The sequence below is a fragment of the Necator americanus genome, chromosome IV, assembly GCF_031761385.1.
Source record: "Necator americanus strain Aroian chromosome IV, whole genome shotgun sequence".
In the NCBI taxonomy this organism is placed as follows: Eukaryota; Metazoa; Nematoda; class Chromadorea; order Rhabditida; family Ancylostomatidae; genus Necator; species Necator americanus.
In genome coordinates this window covers 19,071,058-19,092,487 of record NC_087374.1, presented here as the reverse complement: position 1 = coordinate 19,092,487, position 21,430 = coordinate 19,071,058, and the positions used below count along the sequence as shown (strand labels likewise).

Sequence of the window (21,430 nt, the reverse complement as noted above, 5' to 3'; positions counted from 1 at the left end):
AGTTGGACTTAACTAGTAATCGATCCAAGTTGCCCTTGTGTGGGTGGACTGAAAGACCTAAAGACGAGTGTGAAATTGTGACGTCCGCTGGAAAGATCGATGGACTCGGAGCGCTGTGTCCTAAATCAGCATAAGAACATTTTAACGCAACGTCTGCGCGCGTTAGTTTGCTTGTGCAGATGCACAATACATCCTATACTTCCGACTTGACTTCTTATACCGTAATATATTTGTTGTTCGAAGTTTGTACTGTTGTGAGGACGCATTAAGAATTGAATGACGGCGAATTCCAAACACTGAGAACATATGAAGCATCCTACTAAGATACGACATACAGAAGCAGAAAGCTATGTTCACACCGATCTCTCTAGATACATTCGTAGACGAGTCAGCTTTTTCTTACTATTGTTCCCAGCATAGGCAAAAACTGACCTATCCAAAGTGATATTCCATTCCATTTGCTATTTATGTTGTCCTGGAAAGGGATTAAGAAGTTTTTGTTTCCGTATACATACTTTCTTATCTAACTTTTCCTAGACTTACAACACCGAACAAGTTGTTTCGTTTTCAAAACGAAATGCTTTGCTCCAACTTTTTTTTGCGTTCACATTCTGTGTCCTACGTTGTCTCTCCACCTAACTGATAAGGATCTTTGAAGTGTTCAAGAGAAACTGGAGAATTCTGTGATTTAGTATTGCTCGATCTTATAACGAAAAAAAGAGGCGTATCGTTTCCAACCAGAACACCTCTTCATTCACACAGAGATATTTGATGATCGTTGGCACTTCGATGGAAAATAATACTTCTTTCCATCAAAACTACTTTGTCATACATTTTTTGATCCATTTTAATTGGGTACTTGATAGTAATTTGTGGAAAAGACAGTTGTAAAAAAATAATGATAAAAATAACGTCCTTCGTCAGATCACGTAAACTGTTGGCTACTATGAATTGTATTTGATCTTTGCATGTTAACATCCTTTCTTCAAAAGGAGGAAACACACGTGCGAACGCGTGTTTCCCCTTTTTGAAGAAAGGATGTTAGCAGCGTCAGGAGACATAGTGGGAAAATATGCGAAGGGACCATAGAAACCCATTTTACCGCCTTGGGCTTCCGCGCACCAATCCGACGCAGTGGAAACCGTTTCTCCCCACTCTATAGTTTTCTGGCAGAGGCACACCATTCCGAGCCGTCCCACCCCATTTTACAGCTATCTGGCGCCGGTGCACGAATTCGACGCCGTAGGACCCGTCTCACCCAATTTTACCGCGTTGAGGCGCACCAAACCGACGCCGTGGTATCCGTCTCCCCCTCTTTTTGGAATTTCTTGACTGAGACACACACATACACAGACGCACACTCTTGATAGAATAAGCTCGTTATTTTATAGCATGATAGTTTGCAAATTTGGAAGTATACATTCACACAAAAGTTTATTTACCTTCACTAACATACGTGAGAAACTAATTTTTCTCATCAAAGCCGACATAAAGAAGTACATAGATTAGGCCAACGGTAGAAAGGTAGGGTCCTCGCCTAACAGGTGCATGGCGATGGTTTGGCACCTCACCAGTGAGGACTTTTGCATCGTTATTGAGTACTTTTGTGACACACAGACGCGTTATTATATAGCATATTATACAATATATATAATATGATAGTGGATGAACAGCAATGAAATAAGGCACAGTTTCGCTTCAATAGGAAGCTACGGAGCTTCAAAGAGCTGCATGACTTTTGCCACTATTAGAAACAGAGCGCTTTCATCTCAACAGTTTCCTTTCGAACACGTCTACAGGCTAACATAGGTAGTACAACTCTTAAAGTCATCTCAGTATACATTATAGGTAAGTGAAATTCTTGGATGACGAAAACTATCGTATCGTATTGGTAGAATAGTAGAATACTTTCGTAAGTTGCACGTAATCCTCTCACAAATTACTGGATTTCTTTGTTAAGAAATGTGTTGTACGTTTCATCTAATATTCTGCTAAGGAATAAAAACTCGCACTCTGTAACATACATAACTAACATATAAATCACTTAGCAACGTAACAGCGCTACCTTCATACTGTTTCCGTTTTTTGTTTCAGCCATGGTTACTTTGTTAAACATGAAAAAAGTAGTATTGCATTCTTATCATCTGTTTTTCGCTGCAATAAAATGATCATGGCGACATTTCTTAAGTGATGTAACACTGGGATTGATTGATGCTATTAATATTTATGTCCTGATTAAACAGTGAATGTCTCACTCTGTCTCTTTATTTCATATAACTTGTTTGTTTGGACATATAGATGTATATTCAAATAAATCTAAGCTGCAACAGCCTATAGTTCAGCTCAAAGCCTGAACTACCGCAACCGCCATGTTCAGTTCTCAAAAATTTCTAGAACTTTCTATTCGGCGTCGCAGTCAACTGATGACGAATCACTCCCCATTGTGGGTCGCATGTGTCAAGGTCGGCGACCACTATTGGAAGAAAAAAAGGGAGCTAGCGCGGATTGTAAACCCGCAAATAAAGAGAAAGTGTTTTTTTTTTTCAAAGCGATTTGTAGCTACAACGTCGTTTTGAGGCAAACATTTTTTATTTCTGTATTTGTTTCTCCATTATGTCTCAGTGTTTGATTATACCTCTACAACAATAGAATTTATAGGCTACTAGTCAAAATCCATCATATTCATAGGAGATTGTTTAGATTTCTTTTTCGGTTACCTAGAATCGAATAAACGTGCCTTGCGATCTCGATTCTATGTTTACCAAATCTCTATGACGTACGCGGTCCTCGGTCAAACACAGTGACCGCCACGATGAGGTACTCAGGAGGCTATATTAGGGGACGGTTTCCCTATTTATATTATCAGCCATGCATGCACCTGAGATAAATGCATGAGGGTCACCCGCCATTGCCAAGCCCTTGACATCATCGGTAAGTTGATGGATGTAAAAAAATTGATAAACCAATTGATCGTCAACCACACTAATAGTCAAGTTATCGATTTCAGATCTACTCTCATCATATTTTATTATATTCATATTGATGGATCCTCATACGCGAATTCTGCAGTCATAAAAGAACGTCGGGGCGGATGTAGCGCAGTCAGTAAGAGGTTCCGCCGTCTGCATGATCGACCGGAGATTCAAATCCGCCCTGGTGCTCATCAAGCCCTTCATCCCTCCATGATCGATAAATTGGTACCACACCTGTCTGGGAGAATGGAAATACTGACCTGACACACAGAGTAGCCCCTGCAAGTCATTTTATAGGCCAGATACACGTTCGTAAACCACAAACGATTCTGAACTGAAGTGAACGTGGCGATGCATCCCAAGAGGATTGATTAATTCTAGACACTTGATCCTTTAAATGAACGTTTTGAAAGATTGAGACAGAGATTGATTGAGTTAAAGACAGCTCGCACAGAAATAGAACGTTCAGGAACTACCATAGATTCTGTTATAGCTTGCGAAAATTCAGAACAAATATTGAACGTAAATCCAAAATTCGAAATTATGCCAGGTTCAAGAGATGACTGCCAAAAAAGCGTTAAAATGTACAAACATCGACTTGTGTGGGTTTGCAGCATTTATGATGTTTAAGTATAATCGGGCTAAAACAAAGCTGAAGCTCGGCGTATTTCCGTATGTGACCGCGCTCAAAGCGACTTGGTGGTCCTAGCGATTGTAATTGAAGTAGGACCATCGCCAACTCCACTTATCTCTGCAAATCCGAGCCGCTTCCGTACATCAGTACAACTGCGCAGCTCCAAACGCAGTCGTCTCCGCAACTGCATTGAGCATCGGGTCATTTTCCCACGACCGGAGTTTTCAAAGCCGTATATAAGAATGTTTCCATGGGCTGAACTATGGAAATTCCACCACATGTGCACTGTACGGTAAACTAACGCGTAGTCGTGTAATGTGGTGCTGGGCTAAACTCCTCTTCTGTACTAAAAAGTAACTGGCAACTTTTATCATCAGGTCGGATTCAAATAACGCACATACTAACCCGTACCTTTCACAACGGTTTACCACCTTATAGTGGCGTGGAGCTTACTCTGCTGTGCGCAGCGGAGGTACGTCCTCCGGAAGTGTCTCCCAAACCGAGGAGTTCGACACATTCGATATTCCGACTTCTCGGAGTAAACTCTTCTCGAAAGCCTTTTTTCAAAGTCTCGAAGGCTTTGAAAACTCCGGTCGTGGGAAAATGACCTGATGCTCAATGCAGTTGCGGAGACGACTGCGTTTGGAGCTGCGCAGTTGTACTGATGTACGGAAGCGGCTCGGATTTGCAGAGATAAGTGGAGTTGGCGATGGTCCTACTTCAATTACAATCGCTAGGACCACCAAGTCGTTTTGAGCGCGGTCACATACGGAAATACGCCGAGCTTCAGCTTTGTTTTAGCCCGATTATACTTAAACATCATAAATGCTGCAAACCCACACAAGTCGATGTTTGTACATTTTAACGCTTTTTTGGCAGTCATCTCTTGAACCTGGCATAATTTCGAATTTTGGATTTACGTTCAATATTTGTTCTGAATTTTCGCAAGCTATAACAGAATCTATGGTAGTTCCTGAACGTTCTATTTCTGTGCGAGCTGTCTTTAACTCAATCAATCTCTGTCTCAATCTTTCAAAACGTTCTTTTAATCATCACTTATTTGATTTGCATTTTCATTCCCTTTCTCGTCTTTTACATTTTTGTTTTGATGTCTTTTTTTATTCTATTTGTTTTTTATATGCTGACTTCTTTCAGCATAATTAGGTCAATTATTTATCTTGACTTTAATTCCCAGAGTATCAGGGATTGACACAGTAACAGGACACCCACTTTTAACCTCGCTACTGTTTTAGCTTTAGTGAAAGGCGAAAAACGACGTCATGTTCTTCTTTTTTCTGTCATTTTCCCACTATGTAATAGCATCACCAGAGCCGAAGTGCCTGATTAGCTTTGATTTGATTCTAAGTTTTCCTGAGCAGAGGTTTGAGATTGGGAAGTTGTAAAATTCGGAAACCCAAATAAGTAGTCATACTTTCGCATAGACGCAAAACTGAAATTAAATCAAACTTTAGGATTCATTTTTCAGAAAAGTTTTAATTGCTGTCGGCAAATCGCGTACGTTCACTTCCTATGAAAAGCGCTAGGCTTAATTTTGAATATGAAGAGAGTCTGATTTCCTTTTCTGTTCCCAGAAAGCTGCTCATCCAAAGAAGAAATCTTGGAAGCGAGTCGAAAGAAACCAAAAACAATGTCTTTTGAAAACATCTACAAGTTGAAACTACAAGTAAAGCCCGAGAACGCTACCTATGTAATGGCATCACCAGAGCCGAAGTGCCTGAATAGCTTAATAGGTTTTGCCACGGACCGCACTGCTTTCTTTCATACTTTTTCTATTATCTCGTACCAATTTTGAAATATGTAGCATAATCCAGGATGTTTTGTAGAAAAAATACTTCCTCCAAATGGAAAAAAGATACTGGAGAAGAGTCTTCACCTACATCTGCGAAAGCTCCACTATTTTTTCCATGCGAATTGTTCCCCTTCTGCTTCAATGTTCTTGTCATATTAATATGATTCAAGTCCCGCTTATCATAAAGCACTCATTCCCTAATTTGGAGCAAGGAAAGCAACACAATTACATGCTGGAAAGTAAAGAAAGTGTGGAAAAAGGAGACTAAGATTGAGAAGAAAGAGTGAGAAAGCAGAAACCAGAAGAATAGATGTAGGAACAGTGAGACACATGAAAATGAAACAACTATGAAGTAAGTAAACTTATGATACAGGGGATAAAACATGCTGCATAAATTAAAAAAAGCAAAGAAGTTGGAACCAAAGGCCTTTTTGAGGAGGTAAAAAGAATAAAACCTAGAAAGGCACAAAAATACAACTTTAGAAGAAAGAGAAACAAGACAGAATAATCATAACAAGGAAGACAAGGGAATAAGATAAAACAATAAGACAGAGGAACAGTGAAGGCAGAACGGACAAACAAGACAAGTAGAACAGAGATGTTGCAGAAGATGGAAAAGAAATAGAGATACAAATCAAATAAAGAAAGCAATGCAAAAGCAAATGGAAAATGAAAAGAAGACTGGACAGAGGAAAAAGAAAAGACGTTAGCTATGCAGTTTCCTAAAGTAATCGTTGTCAGCTGCAAAACAAAGACTAAAAAGCCCAAAGTCCAGCTTCATCACTTACTCAGTTTGAAATTGGGAGATCATACTTCCTTTCTTTCTTGGATTACGGTTTATTGTGACATTCCCTTTTTATGATTGTAAGAATCCGTGAAGCACCGTACAGCACTCATTTTCTACCTTTCTCAAAGCTTATTGCTCTGAAACAACTGCGGAAGTAGTTACCCGCTGCACCGTTTTGAATTAGCACCGGCGCGTTAGCATTGGTCCAAAGGGCGGAGTCTCTTGAAGCCGCGTGTAAGTTTAGATACGAGTTTTTTTTTTTCGGCGTTTTTCGCATCTCACTGATGCGGCATAACGTTCTTAGGAGTGCATTTGTTCCTCAAGAAGACCTCACACTGCAAACCTCACCCACAATTTCCTTACGTATGTGGACGATCACACGCACTGGTAGCATTACGATGTACTACTTATAACTGGTTTATTAAGCAAAAATACACGCTTTTCTTCTCGTTAACATACCCGCCTACTTATATTGAAACACACAATAAAACAGCTAACAATAATGGAATGAAAGAGCAATGAATAATCACGACACCCTCAATGATAGATGTACACCATACTGGGCGATACAGTATCCTAAATAAACAACGTCAGGAAGCCGTCAGTCCTTCGTTCAAAAAAAAAGACGAACATTTGGAAATAAAGTGCTAAAATCAAGTTGAGAACTCCCATCGCCCACTCAATTATCTTGAAACGATCTCATTAAAATAGGGTGATTACGGTAGGACCTTAACTTTTTACGGCTGAAAACAACATTAGACGGCTAGTTTGGTTTTGTACAAGTAACGACAATGTAAAAGCTCGAGGAATTCTTGTGGACTTTTTTCACATTTTCAGCAACTCCAGCGTGAGTCTTTTTCTGGCAGAACTTGTTTCTGACTGATAGCTAGGTTTACCTACAAATATTTCAGAAACTTATTTGCTTGCCAGAAAAAGATAGTGAAAGACAACTATTTTTTCCCTAAAAAAGGAATACGTATCGAGTTTTGTGGACGGTACGCGAAGAGTCTTTAGAAAACAAAGTAGAAACATTTGTTGCCATCCTACTGTTTGAGTTTCAAACAAGGCAAATACAGTCGAGTACACAACATCGGCATTCTTCATCTGCGCTCCATGTCAGCTCATTACCATATGTAACAAGTAAGTCAAGCAGGACTCCATTGGTCCATCCGAAACCTTCTTGCAAATCATACTCGCCACCTCCACCGATGATCTTGTAGCATGCGGACACTACATTATACTGAAAACAGAAGATATGAATGGACATCATTATCTCTATATTTCAAAGATTATGGACTTATCAACAACCTAATTAATCTTTCATTTTCACAAAAGACAAGAAATGGGATGACGTATATCTTCCGGGAAGAGAAAATTATAGCGCAATCGGTCATGTGTTCACGCAGCAATCAATGTTTTCACAAGTTCCATGTTGAAATTTAGATCCTGCTTTAGTTACTAATAGTTGGTAGATTTCAGCACCAACTATTAGTAACTAAAGAAGGATCTAAATCTCTATCTCTGCACTTCAACATCACAGCTCTTCATTTGCTATACCACTCCTATCCTTATTAAGATGACTGAACATTCCCATCCACCTTTGGCGACAGCAAACCATGTGAAAAGTGAGCGAAACTAAACGAAGTACTGGGGATAATCGTTGTTAGCCTATCCTACTGCTTATGTACCTGTACTATGTCAAACAGTGGTCATTTTTTCCCTTCTGAGTCAACAAATAAATCACCTACCTCTTCGTTTTAGCATCCTTTCAAAATAGAAGAAACTCATCAAACAAACCTTTTCGTACATTTTTCCTCCACTTGCACGCCACATATTGAAATTCTTCCGCACCCATTTCTCTGTTATTTGGAGAGCCACTTCGTGCTGATCGTTCCGTCTGAGCCCTTCGATAAGTATCCACATCGTCGGCGCCCATGCGTTCGGAAAATCCCATTGTTGTCCTGAAAACGTACCATTTTACATTAGCAGCCCAGCAATTAAGCAAGACGGCAACTTACCACTTGCGACTAGGGAGCTTGGTACACCCCCCGGGAAATCTAGAACACCGGTTATGCGCAGATAATTCACCACTCTTTCGGCTTTAAATCCTAGAAAAGAGTTCATGATTAGACTATTCTCACTATCGCCCTACGTCAATAACTCTTACCGGAGTGGGTAGCTCTGGTGAACATTGGGAAGAAATTGGTGTCACTAAACATACGTAAGTGTTTATCATTTGGGATATCGTAGTCAAACCAGCAGCCGGCTGTCTCATTCCAGAGCACCTAAAACAACACGAATCGAATCATCTGGGCAATCGGTAGAAGTTCCGTTATTCGAATTTACAAAAGTTTAACGTACGCAGAACCGACCTGGTAAATAGTTTGCTTCATCAAATCTGCGGATTGGGCGCACCATTTGGATCCTTCGATATCACCAATGGCGTCGTAAAGATCACCCATCAACTGTAGATTTCCGCAAATTATGGCGTTCAAGTCTACCGGCACAATTTCACTGGTCCTAGAACGGGAAGCGCTTCTGATAAAACTCCCGCAAAATAATTGCATGAAGTTACTAACCTCGTTCCTTCAAGTTTTCCAGCCATTGGTCCTGAATGGCTAAACCACCTACTAGAGAAATCTCGCCCACTTTCAGCAGCGGCTGCGATGTCGCCCCATAGTTTCTGTTTGTCAATTTCTTAAAACAGTTGTTAAATGAAAAAATTACAAGAAAATCGTCCAGTCTCAAACCAACCTTCATGCAAGTGTTCAGCACTTTTGATGTCCTCACGATAGCTTTCTGGACGAGGTGAGTTTACAACAACACGGTAGCGATAAAGAGGACCCGGCCATCCCTCCATAATAATCGATCTGTTTGTTTGGAAAAAAGCCATCTGAAATAGTGTTCAATGGGTGGAATTATCCTATCTAAGCAACCACATCACGTCTAGGCTAAACAGTTCAGAACTGCACCTCTTTGCGCAATGTTGGTAGAAGCTTCTCGACGAAATCAAGGTCATTGGTAGCCATGTAGTATGCGTGTACACACCATGTCAGTACTGGTGGCTGTGAACGGTTGAGATAGTATATGCGATTTCCATTCGGTACAAATCCGAACCTTAAAGCTGTATTTTGGTCAGAATCAGAGCAATTTGGAACCAATTCTCGCATAGCTGATAACCATGACTGGACGGAACAGTGTAGGAAAAATGGGATTGAAACGTACTCTTCTATGAGATACTGCATATTTTCTATCATTCCACGTACGGTAGCATACATGCGGGAAGCCAAGAGTCCTTTAATGATGAAGAAGCTATCCCAGTAATAAATTTCTCGAAACCTGCAGTCACCGTCCATGAGCGATTTTCAAGAGAACACCCGAATTCACCAACCTTCCACCAGGTACCACAAAAGGATTCGGTACTGGTATGATCGAGTATCTCTCTGGCCTAATTCGCACACTATCGGAGATCTGAAACAATTCGAAAAAATTCCAATAAAAACTAATATTGGCTACAAGAAACCATTTACCACAGTTCACTGCCGTCTCCATCTCTTCATACATTGCTGCTTTAAAAGACGGTTGAGCGCCGTGACCGATGACTGCATGACTTAGATGGGAAGAGCTCATCACATTTAAGACAAGTTCCCCCCAATAAGTACATCTTCGATCACGGCATATACGAACGCGAACAATATAATCGATACAAGCGCACAGCATCCGATGCAAATTAATACAGTAGTGCTGAGAAATGACGTCAACGTCGACGTCATCGCTCCATTTCCTTTAATTTGCATCGGCACGGCAATGCTACACAATCACCTTGTTATTTCTGCTCGCGTCTGTCACTCTGTCAGAACTATTTTCGATTCAGCAGTGAGGTCGGGTGCAGGTGAGTGGGCAGTTGGGCAGCGGGTGGTGGCTGATCGTAGGCTAAAACTTTGCAAAGAACCTTTCTGTAGAGCGTTGGCCACTTCTTATGTAGAGCTATGGCAAAGTCACGGTATTTCGAGTCCTTGATCGAGTGGAAAGCGTCGTCCTGAAGTCTTCCGCTCAATTCGCCAATAATTCGACTGGTCAGGAATGCTGAAGATTTTCAAACGAACCGTTGGTTCCCAATCAGCTGGTTCACACTCCACCAGCTCCTCTTCGGGTTGATCGAAAAATTCGTCGACAAATTGTCGAAGACGCTCAACACTCACTGGTCCGGTTGCTCTTAGGGCTTCCCAGCGAACTAGAGTGGTTTCTGCAAAAGATAAACTCGATAGGCAGCACGAGCGAAGAATTATAGAGCTGCTTTTTTTCGGTGAGAAAACATACTTCGGGAGAATGAAGGGAGAAGGTTATTGTGACAACTTTTGCAAAGTCTCATTCATTTTTGTTATTTGTTTTCGTTATGGTTCCAATTCCAGAGACTGATTAGTTTATGCAAATCCTTTATTATTTCTTTCGCTGTGACCACCTGTCTGCAGCAAAACTTGTTTCCCCAGCCGAACACAATGAAACAAGTTTAAGTAGAAGTTAAACGCTTTCCTTCGAGCAATCACGTCCTTGCTAATAGCTGCTGTTTGCCTTGCTGTTCTACGACACTGCTATACAACGCTGATTAGGCTTAATGAATCACTGAAAAGTCAAGTTTGGACAGACCAGGTTAGCATTTCTGCAGGAATTAACTTCCACCAGCGGTCCTCTGATCTCCTATAACCTCCTTGGTCAAGACTACTTAGAGACTATGCTCCTGCGTTTGATCCACAACATCTTCAGCTGCCAGAGGACAACACTTTCTCTCTGGGTACACGCTGCACCCAAACCTCGCCCGCACTGAGTGCGCGCTGCACCCGATCGTCATGCTCGAGCACCTGGCGTGGTTTGTGATCGATGTAAAAGTTCTCGTATCGTGGCTAGCACGAAACTGTCTCTGAAAATTCTGCACTGCATGTTTCGCAAAATCTGTGATGTGTGTTAATTGCCCGCCATGGAGTCATATTTGTGCAGAATCCGACGTGAATGGAAAACATTAAATCCAAAATACAATGATTACCGAGGAATAGTGAACAAACCCTAATGAAAGCTCATAAATGGAGAGACTACAAAAGAGAAGAAGAAGCACCATTTTTCAGCAAATGAGAGGGGTAAGTTTTTGCATGTGTTTCTTCTTTCCGTTAGACAGAATTACATCAAGGGAGATTCTGAAGAAGCACCGAAAAAGAAGTAGTATTCATAGCTGTCCATATGTTTCTAAAAAGATTCAAAGATCCACTCGAAAACACACCAATTCCGCGTTACGATTCATCGTTGTTCACGTGAATGTGTTTAAACACGAACAGAGTGGCACTGTCCGTTCACGTGAAAGGCCTGCTCGTTTGGTTACTAAATTTTCAACGACAGATGACAGCTCGTCAAATTTCAAGGGCACTTCGTATCCAAACATCTAATCATCAACATAACCGAGCAGGCTCAGAGCAATTTCACAACTTTCAATGTAAATGTCGATAAATGAGCGACGAAACATAATACTCTAGGAGCAACAAGGAGTAGTTCTGCTGGCATAGCATGTTGCTCATGTCCCTAATAGCTGGTCGATTCCTCGAAAACATTCGCCATTCAACATCCAAACAAGAAGCTCAACGAAGTAAATTGTTTTGTTTGATTGGATGCGAAAGATTTGTTGCGAAATACGAAGAGAAACTAGGTTCTTGTTGTTTTGCTTACTTTGTTACTTTTCTCTCTAACACCCACCTACATTTCGTTTTATATTATAACTTTAGCGGCGCCACGTTGAGGTTTCGGAACGCGTGTTGGCCTATGCAGTGACTGGCCTTGGCAACTCCACTATACCAGTTTCCACTCTTCAGTACACTAACAGAACTCAGATCATTGACATATGCCACGTTCGGTAGCATTAGATATAGCTGCGTGGGGAGATAATACCTCAACCAAGTAGCTAATCCCAACGAAGAATTTGAATCTGGACTCAGCGATGATCACTGCTTTGTATACATCCCCAGTTTTCCACGACCATCTGAAAAATCGATTTGATCACTACTTGTTTGTAGATTTTATTCTACCTTCCTTACAATAGACTATTTTTAATTTGTTGAAATTCTTCCTTTCCCTCACAGCCAACCTAAAGAACACCGACCATCAATCGTCCTTATCTAAGCACACTGGGGAAACAAATCGCCTACCATAATTAAGTGGGACGTATTCTTGACTCATACTGTATCACACAAAAACTAAACATAGGTTACTGTACCCGTCACCGTGCGCTACAGTAAGCAAATCAAAAGAAAACCGACAGTTCTCATGCACTTCGCGTAATCAAAGATATCGCGCTCCACTGCGAGAAAACTAGAGCCTCTTCAGTGTGCGCGTGAACTTAGGATAGGCGCAAATTGCAAAAGGATCGTTGTAACCTCGCCTGCAGACGCGAGGTTTCACATCATTTTTGCTGCAAGACGAAATCATTTGTGAATCAAACTATAAACGCGTACCAGCGTCCTGTTTGAGTGGCATATCCACGAAGTGTTTGCAGTCGGCGAATAGATTTGCACGTTGTACGGCATCGAGAAGTGATCCCTCGCAGAAGATCTTTTTTTTCATTTCAAACACAACTAGATCGCTTTGTTTTGGGGATAACTCTGCAAATAAAGCGGTTGAGCTCTAGTATTCCAAGAACTTTCCATTTCATAGAAATTTCAGACGGTATACGATACTGAAAAGAGAAGGCAGGAAATCTTGCAGCCTCCTAAAGAAAGCAGACGAGAACACTGGGGAGCGCCCAAACCGTCGAAGCCCCACCCCATGAGACCAGATGGGAAATTCTGAACTCGGTCGGTGGGTGGAGCTTCCAGTTTTTAAATCAAATTTTATGTTCAGCACAATTTACGGATAGCTACGATGCAAACGACAACAGGAACCAAACAATATAATGGAAACGTTAGCGAGTTCTGCATAATAAACAAAGGAGAAAATAACAAAAAAGTACACTTGGGGCAGTTTTCCACATTTGTTTTGCTGAAAACTCAGTTATATGAACTTATTATTACAGTTTTAGAATTTTTAAACTTTAACTAAAGAACTTTAGTTCTCCTGCTATGACTACAAGTTAAAGGCATCACGCTACGAATCTGACGTGATATGGATTCCCGATGGTCAAAGACTACACGGGATCGTAGATTGCAGAAACGGGTGGTATCCCGCTCCATTTCTTCCTAATCGCCGTAAAAAATGGCCCGGAAGATGCGGCTTCGAGCGTTTCGGGCAGGGAATTCCCAACTAATCTTGCAATTATTCATATTATTTTATCGATACTATACATGATTTGCACTGCATCATTAATTATATTACTTTTAAATTCATCACCCCACGAATCTGAGGTGGCCGGATTTCAGGTGGAATATTCGTATACGGGATCGTAGATTATGGAGAGGTAGGTGATTCCGTCCATTTCTTCCTAATTGCCGTAAAAAACGGCCAGGAAGATACGGCTTCGAGCGTTCCGGCGTGCTACTTTCTACAATGAGTTCGATTGGAGCGCGCCAGTCGTGTGCACGCGCCGCATCTTCCGGGTCGTTTTTTACGTCGATTAGCAAGAGATGGACGGAACCACCCACCTCTTCATAATCTACGATCCAGTATACGAATACTCCACCTAAAATCCGTACCACCTCAGATTCGTGAACTAATGCCTTTAAATAGGAAATTATTTGAAATAAACCATGATTTCACTCCTTTCTATCCCATAACATATTTGATTCGTCTTAGCAAGTTCAAGTTTAAATTTTGCACAACTAGAACGCACAACGTAAAAGTATAGCTGTATTCTCTATCACAGTTATCACGGTTACCTTTATTAAATGATAGATCACTCCTATCGTGAGCATAGCCTTCACATGAGTCGCAATGTTCGTGAGAATCGAAGCAGAAAAACATATCCACGACACATGCTGGGCACGTGAATACATCTCAAACAAGCATGACGCAAAAACGGGTTAGCGGAGCACAGAAACACGCGCTGGCTGTACATGTGAAAAGCGCGAGCTGTACAGCCAGCGCGTGTTTCTGTGCTCCGCTTTTCACATGTACGGTAGCTAGACTCGACGAGAATCACGAACTCGGGCACACGCATGAAGGGATATGATCAATATGATGTTTTGTGGAAATGAGATGAGGAAGCTGGAGCGCCGCAGAGAGGCATGAGGAGGGGTGTTGGTAGCTGATATCCCTCAAACATTACAGGGATGAAGTCGTGAGAGCTTCAGATTAGATAGTAAGTTCGTGCTTGAGCTCCTTAGTTAATCTTTGTTTGTATGATTGAAATGTAGGATCCAGTTCTAGGAAGCCTTTTCTTACGATGATTGTACGCTGTTTGTTTGATTGAGAGTGGGTAATTGATGTTTTTGTTGCTGATCTGCTGTTATTTAAAATACAAATCAACGTGCTCATTGCCTCCAAAATTTTCCTAATCCTCTTTTTTCTGTCTACTGGTGTGTCGTTGTTCTTTTCTAGACTACTGGCGTGAGCCTAGAAGGGAACGAAGAGCTCTTGAGGCTGATCCAATCAATGTGATACGTTCAGTTTACCGTGAATAGCGACTCCCTTCAAGATAAGAGGAGCAGTTTTATGCACATGTACATCGCGGTTGAGACCGGAATAAGCAAGCAGAATTCCGAAACTCTGCTAAGCTCATGAAATTTAACCTCGTTGAACAAAGTTCAAGATAATAAAGCGGATGAGTACACTTCGCACTTTCTTGAATTGAATAGCCGTGCCGTAACAGATTTTTCATCAATAAAAGGGAAATAGAACGATCCTTGGTGCATAATAGAGCATTCAGCTACGCTAGAAAAGGCTAGATTTCAGCAATTTTCGCCGGAAAACCATAAAAGGAGTGCTGAGTGTGATAAAGGGGGAAAATCACCTTTACCGCGCAGTGTTATGTTATGGCATTGTGGCATGGCAGCTCAGTAGGAGAAAACTGAAGCAACTACAGGCTGAAGATGAAGCAGGTGAAGAGACTATGAGCCCTTAGAGGCGTGGCTTCATTTATACTGCGACTTCTGCGTCTCTTGCCGCTCGCCTCGCCTCGCCAGCAGCTATCTTTTGCAAAAGGCTCCAATGTCTGGACTATGAATAAACCAAATGGGAGGAGAGGTGGATGAGAGCTCGACGCACTCTTTGGGAAGGCAGACATTCCGATCAATGTTCAATTGCTCAGCGGTGACATTCGAACCACTGGAAGTAGTATAGAATGCATACTACTTAACACACAGATGTGCTAGATGTACCCAATACACATCACTGTACTGAACTATAGAATGAAGAACGCACAATTTCTCGAAATCCAATAAGAAAAAGTCATGTAAGTTGGATTCAGAGAAAAATGTCTATAAATACTTGTCTTTAAGGGTAAAACAACTCTCTGCAAAAACTATGTACTACTTTCTACAAACAATAGTTCACTACTCGGCACATAATCAGAGAAGCTTTGCATTTTCGAATCCACAAAATCTTTTCCTTGGAAAAAAAAGCTGGAATATTGTTCTACGTTCATCCCGATTCTTCTTGACCTAAAATTTAGTTGACATGCTGCCTCTAGCGGTCGTATTGCTGAGGAAAAACAATATCCAACAATTTCCTATTAAACGAAGATAGCGAATCCGAAAATTTCAAACATAACTCTCATAATTCTCACTTTCCTCGAAAAAGAGACCAGTTGTGTCGTCTTAGCAAACATTCTTACGGATATAAAATAGAATCTTCGCTCATAGTTATAATTCAGAACAGCTCCAAAGAAGATCTACAAACTTCATAGCAATCACATATAGCTTTACCGTTAAAATCGATGGAAATGAAAAAAAATGAAATGAATGGCGAGGAACTGTTCAAGCACTCGTTTTCTCATCGTATATATAGTTTCTTTCAGAAACGTCTAAGCACAGAGCATTTGCGCCCGTTCACGTGCATGTCATACTCGTATGCAAATGTTTATCGCCGGGCACGTGAAGCATCAAATGAGTTAGCCAACGACGGAGCATCGAGCATTCTGGAAGCGGGCGAGAAAGGAAAGAAAAAGAGATTATTATTCGTGCTGTACAAACAGCTGTAAAACCATAGAAAAACATCAAGCGATATTGCTAACATCTTCCGGCTCAACAGCTTATATCTGTTCATACCCCCGAAAATGACCCCTAAAATAAAAAGACTGGAATGAAATTGAATTAAGGTTATGTGCCGTGTAATTTTCGAGAAACTTCTAGCTTTTCTAACACGAACGTATTAGCAAAAACTGCATTAGTGAGACTGTTTTGGTGTGAGCAAAAATGAAATCAGAATACACAGAACATTCCTCAGTTCAGCTCATGGTACGAACCACATCGTATTTCAGCATGTTCACATTGAACAAAATTTTGAGGATGGAGAAAACCTAGAAAAACTTACTCAGTTCCAGAAATGGGTCTATCATGTTTCCAAAGTAATTAGCCGTATAATTTCCCGTTGTGCTGTATGTTCAAAACAACTCTATAACGTAAATAAATAAAAACTAGCAATTATTCTAATGCTTTGTTCACCAGACGTCTTGCAGCGGCAATCTTAGCCATTCGAGTGCTGTTTTGCTATGTGTTCGACTTCAATTCAGAATAGTTCAGGGCCCATGAACGCGTGTGCAGCCTTAAAATGACTTGCGAAGGCGGACGTTCCAATTTATAGACCCTAGAGGAATGAAAGGCTCGGTTGGCAATGGTTGGTAAGGCGGATTCGAACCACTGATCGATCATGCAGCCATGGCAGACCGACTGCGTTATGGGTGCTTTCTTAGAAGGGAATACGTACAAAGTGCTGTGGAATTTCAGTTTCTAAACTGACTAAAGGTTTATTTTTGCTCATGATGCGTTTTTTTATATGGAAAATGGAAGCGACGCAACAAAAATTTGTGCAGCAGAATGAATTTACTGGTGTTCTGTTGCATACTAACTTTTATTTCTCTATTACCCTATTACTACTCTTCGTGTTGTTTTTTATTTCATTCTAGTAGCAGAAACAATGCATATTCATGTAATAATACATAGTAGCTCCTCTGCTATATAAAACTGACATAGACGAACGTTTCTCAGTGCCGCGAAATTTCCTACAGTACCATGAAAACTATCATTACTCTGTTGTAATAACTTCTGGTCATGAACAAGGAAACGAACGTGTAGTGGATCGCATCAGTCACCTTCTAACATTTGAGTTTGAAAACATAGATTCCAGTAACGAACACATGTCATCCATCGCTTGTGGAAGAAAGAGACAACAGGAAAGAAGAAGACAATGTTCTAACAATAAAACTACGCAGATCTATGACATGTGTTGGTTACTGCAATCTATGTTGTTAGACCAACAAAGAATGAATCATAAATAACATTTCTCATAAACTCATAAACGAATTCATTAAAGAAAAACCACCACCTACAAGCAGATAAGGTGGGTCGGACTTAAATAAACGCTTAGTTGATGATGTATTAGCTCGACACAACAATGCGGCCAAAACATAGCACAATTGAACTTCGGAACACTTTCACCGAATTTCAGATGCATGAAATGAAAGATGCAGTTGCTGAGTCTCACTATAAATTTCCATTTCATGACAATTTTTTAGAAAAAAAACGCTGATAAAACACGAACAGCGACGCTTTTCATGCTTTTCAGAAAACAGGACGAAATAACGTGGAATGACAAAACAAATGTGAAAAAAAATGATCCTAGTATTGTTCCTAATGCTGAACTATTCTTCTTTGCGAATAGTCATTATTTGATTACCGTATTTCAAAAAAAAAGAGCCCCGAATGCACTCTACAAATTGTTATTGAAATATTTGAAAGCGGAAATGAGCTTGATACCAAAATTTTCGGTTTACGCTTTGAGTGGATTGCTACTGCGAGAGTATCGAAACAGGTCAAATTCGAATTATTGTTGTATTGTATTTTATTGTAGTATTTCGTTTTGGAAAACATCACTATTAGTTTCGCCCACTTCTGTCAATTTTGCGAGTTTCCGTAGCATTGCTGCAGCAAATTTGCAGACATTCTCCGATGAAGAACCACTCTTATGAACTCGTCCGTGCTAGTGATTAGAAATTTAAAGCAAGTATTTTGTTCCATAGGTAAGTTTTATTTCCCTTTTTGTGATTCTTTTCCTAAATTTGTTGACTGTTTTCTACAGTAATGCAAGTTAATTCTCACCACTTCTGACCTTCCCGCAGAAATCACCTATTCTGACCCTTTTTTCCCTCCTTTTTGGCATTTTTCCTCAGTTTTTTTCTTCTAAACTGCCATTGTCTGCTAACTCGTGGTGCTTGGACTATCAGTGAGGGAAGGCAGCGAAGACTCAGCCGTTTTTCGTTCGCGGTCCAGCCTTTCTTTTCTTTCGCCCTTCGATCTCTTGGCTACGAAGGTTTGCAACGGTAAATAGATGTGACATCCTCGAAGGATTCGGAACTATTCAAGACGAGATCTTCCACAAATAAAAAAGCTCTCTCTTCAAAAAGGATCTTTTATACTTCTTATAATATGTTTCTGCCAAGTACCAAGTATTGTGTGAATAGGCGGAATAGAGCAGCGCTGAAAAAAGTCCTAAGAGGATTTTTACATTAAAAGATTAATCTAAAATAATCTAGTTGTGATGAAATGCGATGTGATGCGGCAAGTTATGTTTCTCGTGCAGCCGTTGAGAAAAGAACAACGAAATTTGACATTCAATTTTTAAAAAAAGAGTCAGCCGCCGTTAATTTAGCACACAAACACCAGCCCAACATAACCAAAAATACCAGCAATCACAAAAAAAGGCTAAAGAAATTAACGAATAACGACAGAGAAGACTTATTGAGACCATTCTTTGGAATTTGAATAAATTTTAATAGGAAAACCTTAGACAGACTAACAGTACACCACATCCTTTATGTAGTAACAGTTGACATCATCGTTTACTTGTAATTTCCATTCATTTTCAATCCAACCTCCACATCGAGGGAAAAAGTGAGTGCAATGCAATTAGGTGGTAGTCCTTTTTTGTGTTTTTATCGTCTGCTGACAAATTACGACGAACAATTAATTGAAATGACAAACAATTTCCAAGTGATTTTTCTTAATATCCTCATTTTTACCTCCATTCAGATCTTTCACGTACTTTTTGTCCCTAATCGAAGCAAACTTTTCTTTTCACTATTCCGTCACCATGGTTTCAAAACACGCAATTTCACCTTGAGTGGGCGATTTCGTTTAGCAGAGCCACATCGCGAACATGTGCAGTTCACATGCATTTGAAGCGTTAAGAAAACTTTGGACGTTCTAAACCACATGTCATAACCTAGGGGAGGTCGGCAAACTGCTCGAGGCGCTGTGAACGATTTTGAGAGCATCTCTACTCCTTCGCCTGAACCATTCATTTGCGCGAAGCTCAATATTCAAGCATTTGTTTTATTCTTAGACAATTGCAAAGATCACGGAAAAATCTACTTTTCTACTTATAATACTGCGATACAGTCATTTACTTCTCAGATCTATGCATTTTCAAAGTTGCTTTGACAAAACCACAAACTGTTCGATTAGTAAATATTTGGCATTAAACGGCCTCTGAATCGTAATCACTCTACTCTTAGGTCGTCGTAGTAAAATAAACACCTAATTCAGAGAAAGTTTAAAATTGTAGCAAAAATCAGCGGAAAGATTGCGGAGTGATTTTTCTGAAGTATAAAAGAATCCTCCCAATTCCCCTCAATTACTGAAAGAAAACACCAAAACTTCCGCATGCACCAAGCTGAAAACAACAAGAACTAAACTGCTGTTCTTAGGCTCTCAGTAGTTTGATTCCATAGCCGTGTGCGGGAGAACCGTAGATTTCGAGACAAAACCGAACAACATTTCAACAATTATGGGATGTCTGTAACAAAGCCAGTTGAAATTTTGCAAAAAGAGAACTGCAGATGCGCTACTCTAAAATGGAATATTCGCGAAGAAAAAAGTATGCTCTAACAAAGATTCATGTTCCTAGCACACGTAATTTTGATGTTTTTTAATCTCACCGCTTTAACTTCTTGCCTCTATTCTCTTCCATTTTTATGTACCCATCATGAATTCTCAGAGAAAAAAGTCCATGAAAATTGATGCGTATTTAACTAGCTTGGACGACACTTTGTCTAGAAAATGGCGAATGTAACGCCATAGCTGATGATGGATATGTGAAAACAAGAAGCTAATTATTGGCAAACCAGCACATGAACCGAGTTTAAAGGCATCACCCCACGAATCTGAGGTGGGGCGGATTTCAGTTGGAGTATTCGTATACGGGATAGTAGATTATGGAGAGGAGGTGATTCCGTCCATTTCTTCCTAATTGCCGTAAAAACGGCCCAGAAGATGCGGCGCCGCACAGGGCTGGCGCGCTCCAATCGAACTTCTTGTGAAGCGCCCGAAGCCGTATCTTCCGGGCCATTTTTTACGGCAATTAGGAAAAAAATGGACGGAATCACCCCCTTTCCATAATCTACTATCCCGTATACGAATACTCCACCTGAAATCCGCACCACCTCAGATTCGTGGGGTGATGCCTTTAATTTTGTTGCAGGCTCAGACATGAGGTTGGTGCAGCTTTAGTTATCTATCCGAGGTATCCAAAACATTCTAAACTTTTTTATAATATCAAATCTACCTCCTACCACAACAATATCCGTTCAAAAAGGTGTGGGTAATTAAAAGAATACATAGCAGCAAACATACTTTTTTTGAGTAGTCGGTTCGTTGTCCGGAAACCTCTCCTTGAGACGACTCGAAAAACTTTTATATCTAATGTGACGAGATGCCGGCTGATTACTCGCCGGGCCGGGACTACTTCGAGCAATAGTGGAGCCCATCTTTGCGTCCATGCTACCATACGCGCCGGTTACGCAGGAGAATGGCTTCAAATCCTGAAGCACTGAATTTTTCTGCTGTTTAATTAGCTATCCTGGAGAATGAGATGAGAACGGAACAAAAGGGAAAAAAGAGATAATGCAGCTCGTTTACCAAAAGACATTAGCAAATTAGTTCGCATATCGCTGACTATTGTGCAGATGTCGCCCGAGTTCAAGACTATTCAATTATTGTGACGCTTGAAGACTCGCCATCGACATTGAAGACAGAACAGTGATTCTCTTACTTCTCCAAATCTTCTTAAACAAGACAGACTGCTCTTCAAATCTTCTACGC

At 40.6% G+C, this 21,430-nt stretch overlaps 1 protein-coding gene across 1 annotated transcript; it reads right to left on the bottom strand.

Moving 5' to 3' along the window:
* Positions 1-7,260: 7,260 nt before the first annotated feature.
* On the bottom strand, positions 7,261-21,116 carry RB195_001892 (uncharacterized protein; the record flags this gene model as incomplete). The annotated part of the gene is made up of 14 exons (XM_064198876.1): positions 7,261-7,443; positions 8,001-8,164; positions 8,222-8,311; positions 8,371-8,488; positions 8,576-8,723; positions 8,783-8,900; positions 8,958-9,096; positions 9,176-9,320; positions 9,429-9,542; positions 9,595-9,674; positions 10,156-10,242; positions 10,310-10,449; positions 12,698-12,844; positions 20,963-21,116. 14 exons carry the CDS (start codon positions 21,114-21,116, stop codon positions 7,261-7,263), a joined length of 1,827 nt encoding a protein of 608 aa, XP_064054757.1.
* Between the last annotated feature and the right edge of the window lie 314 nt (positions 21,117-21,430).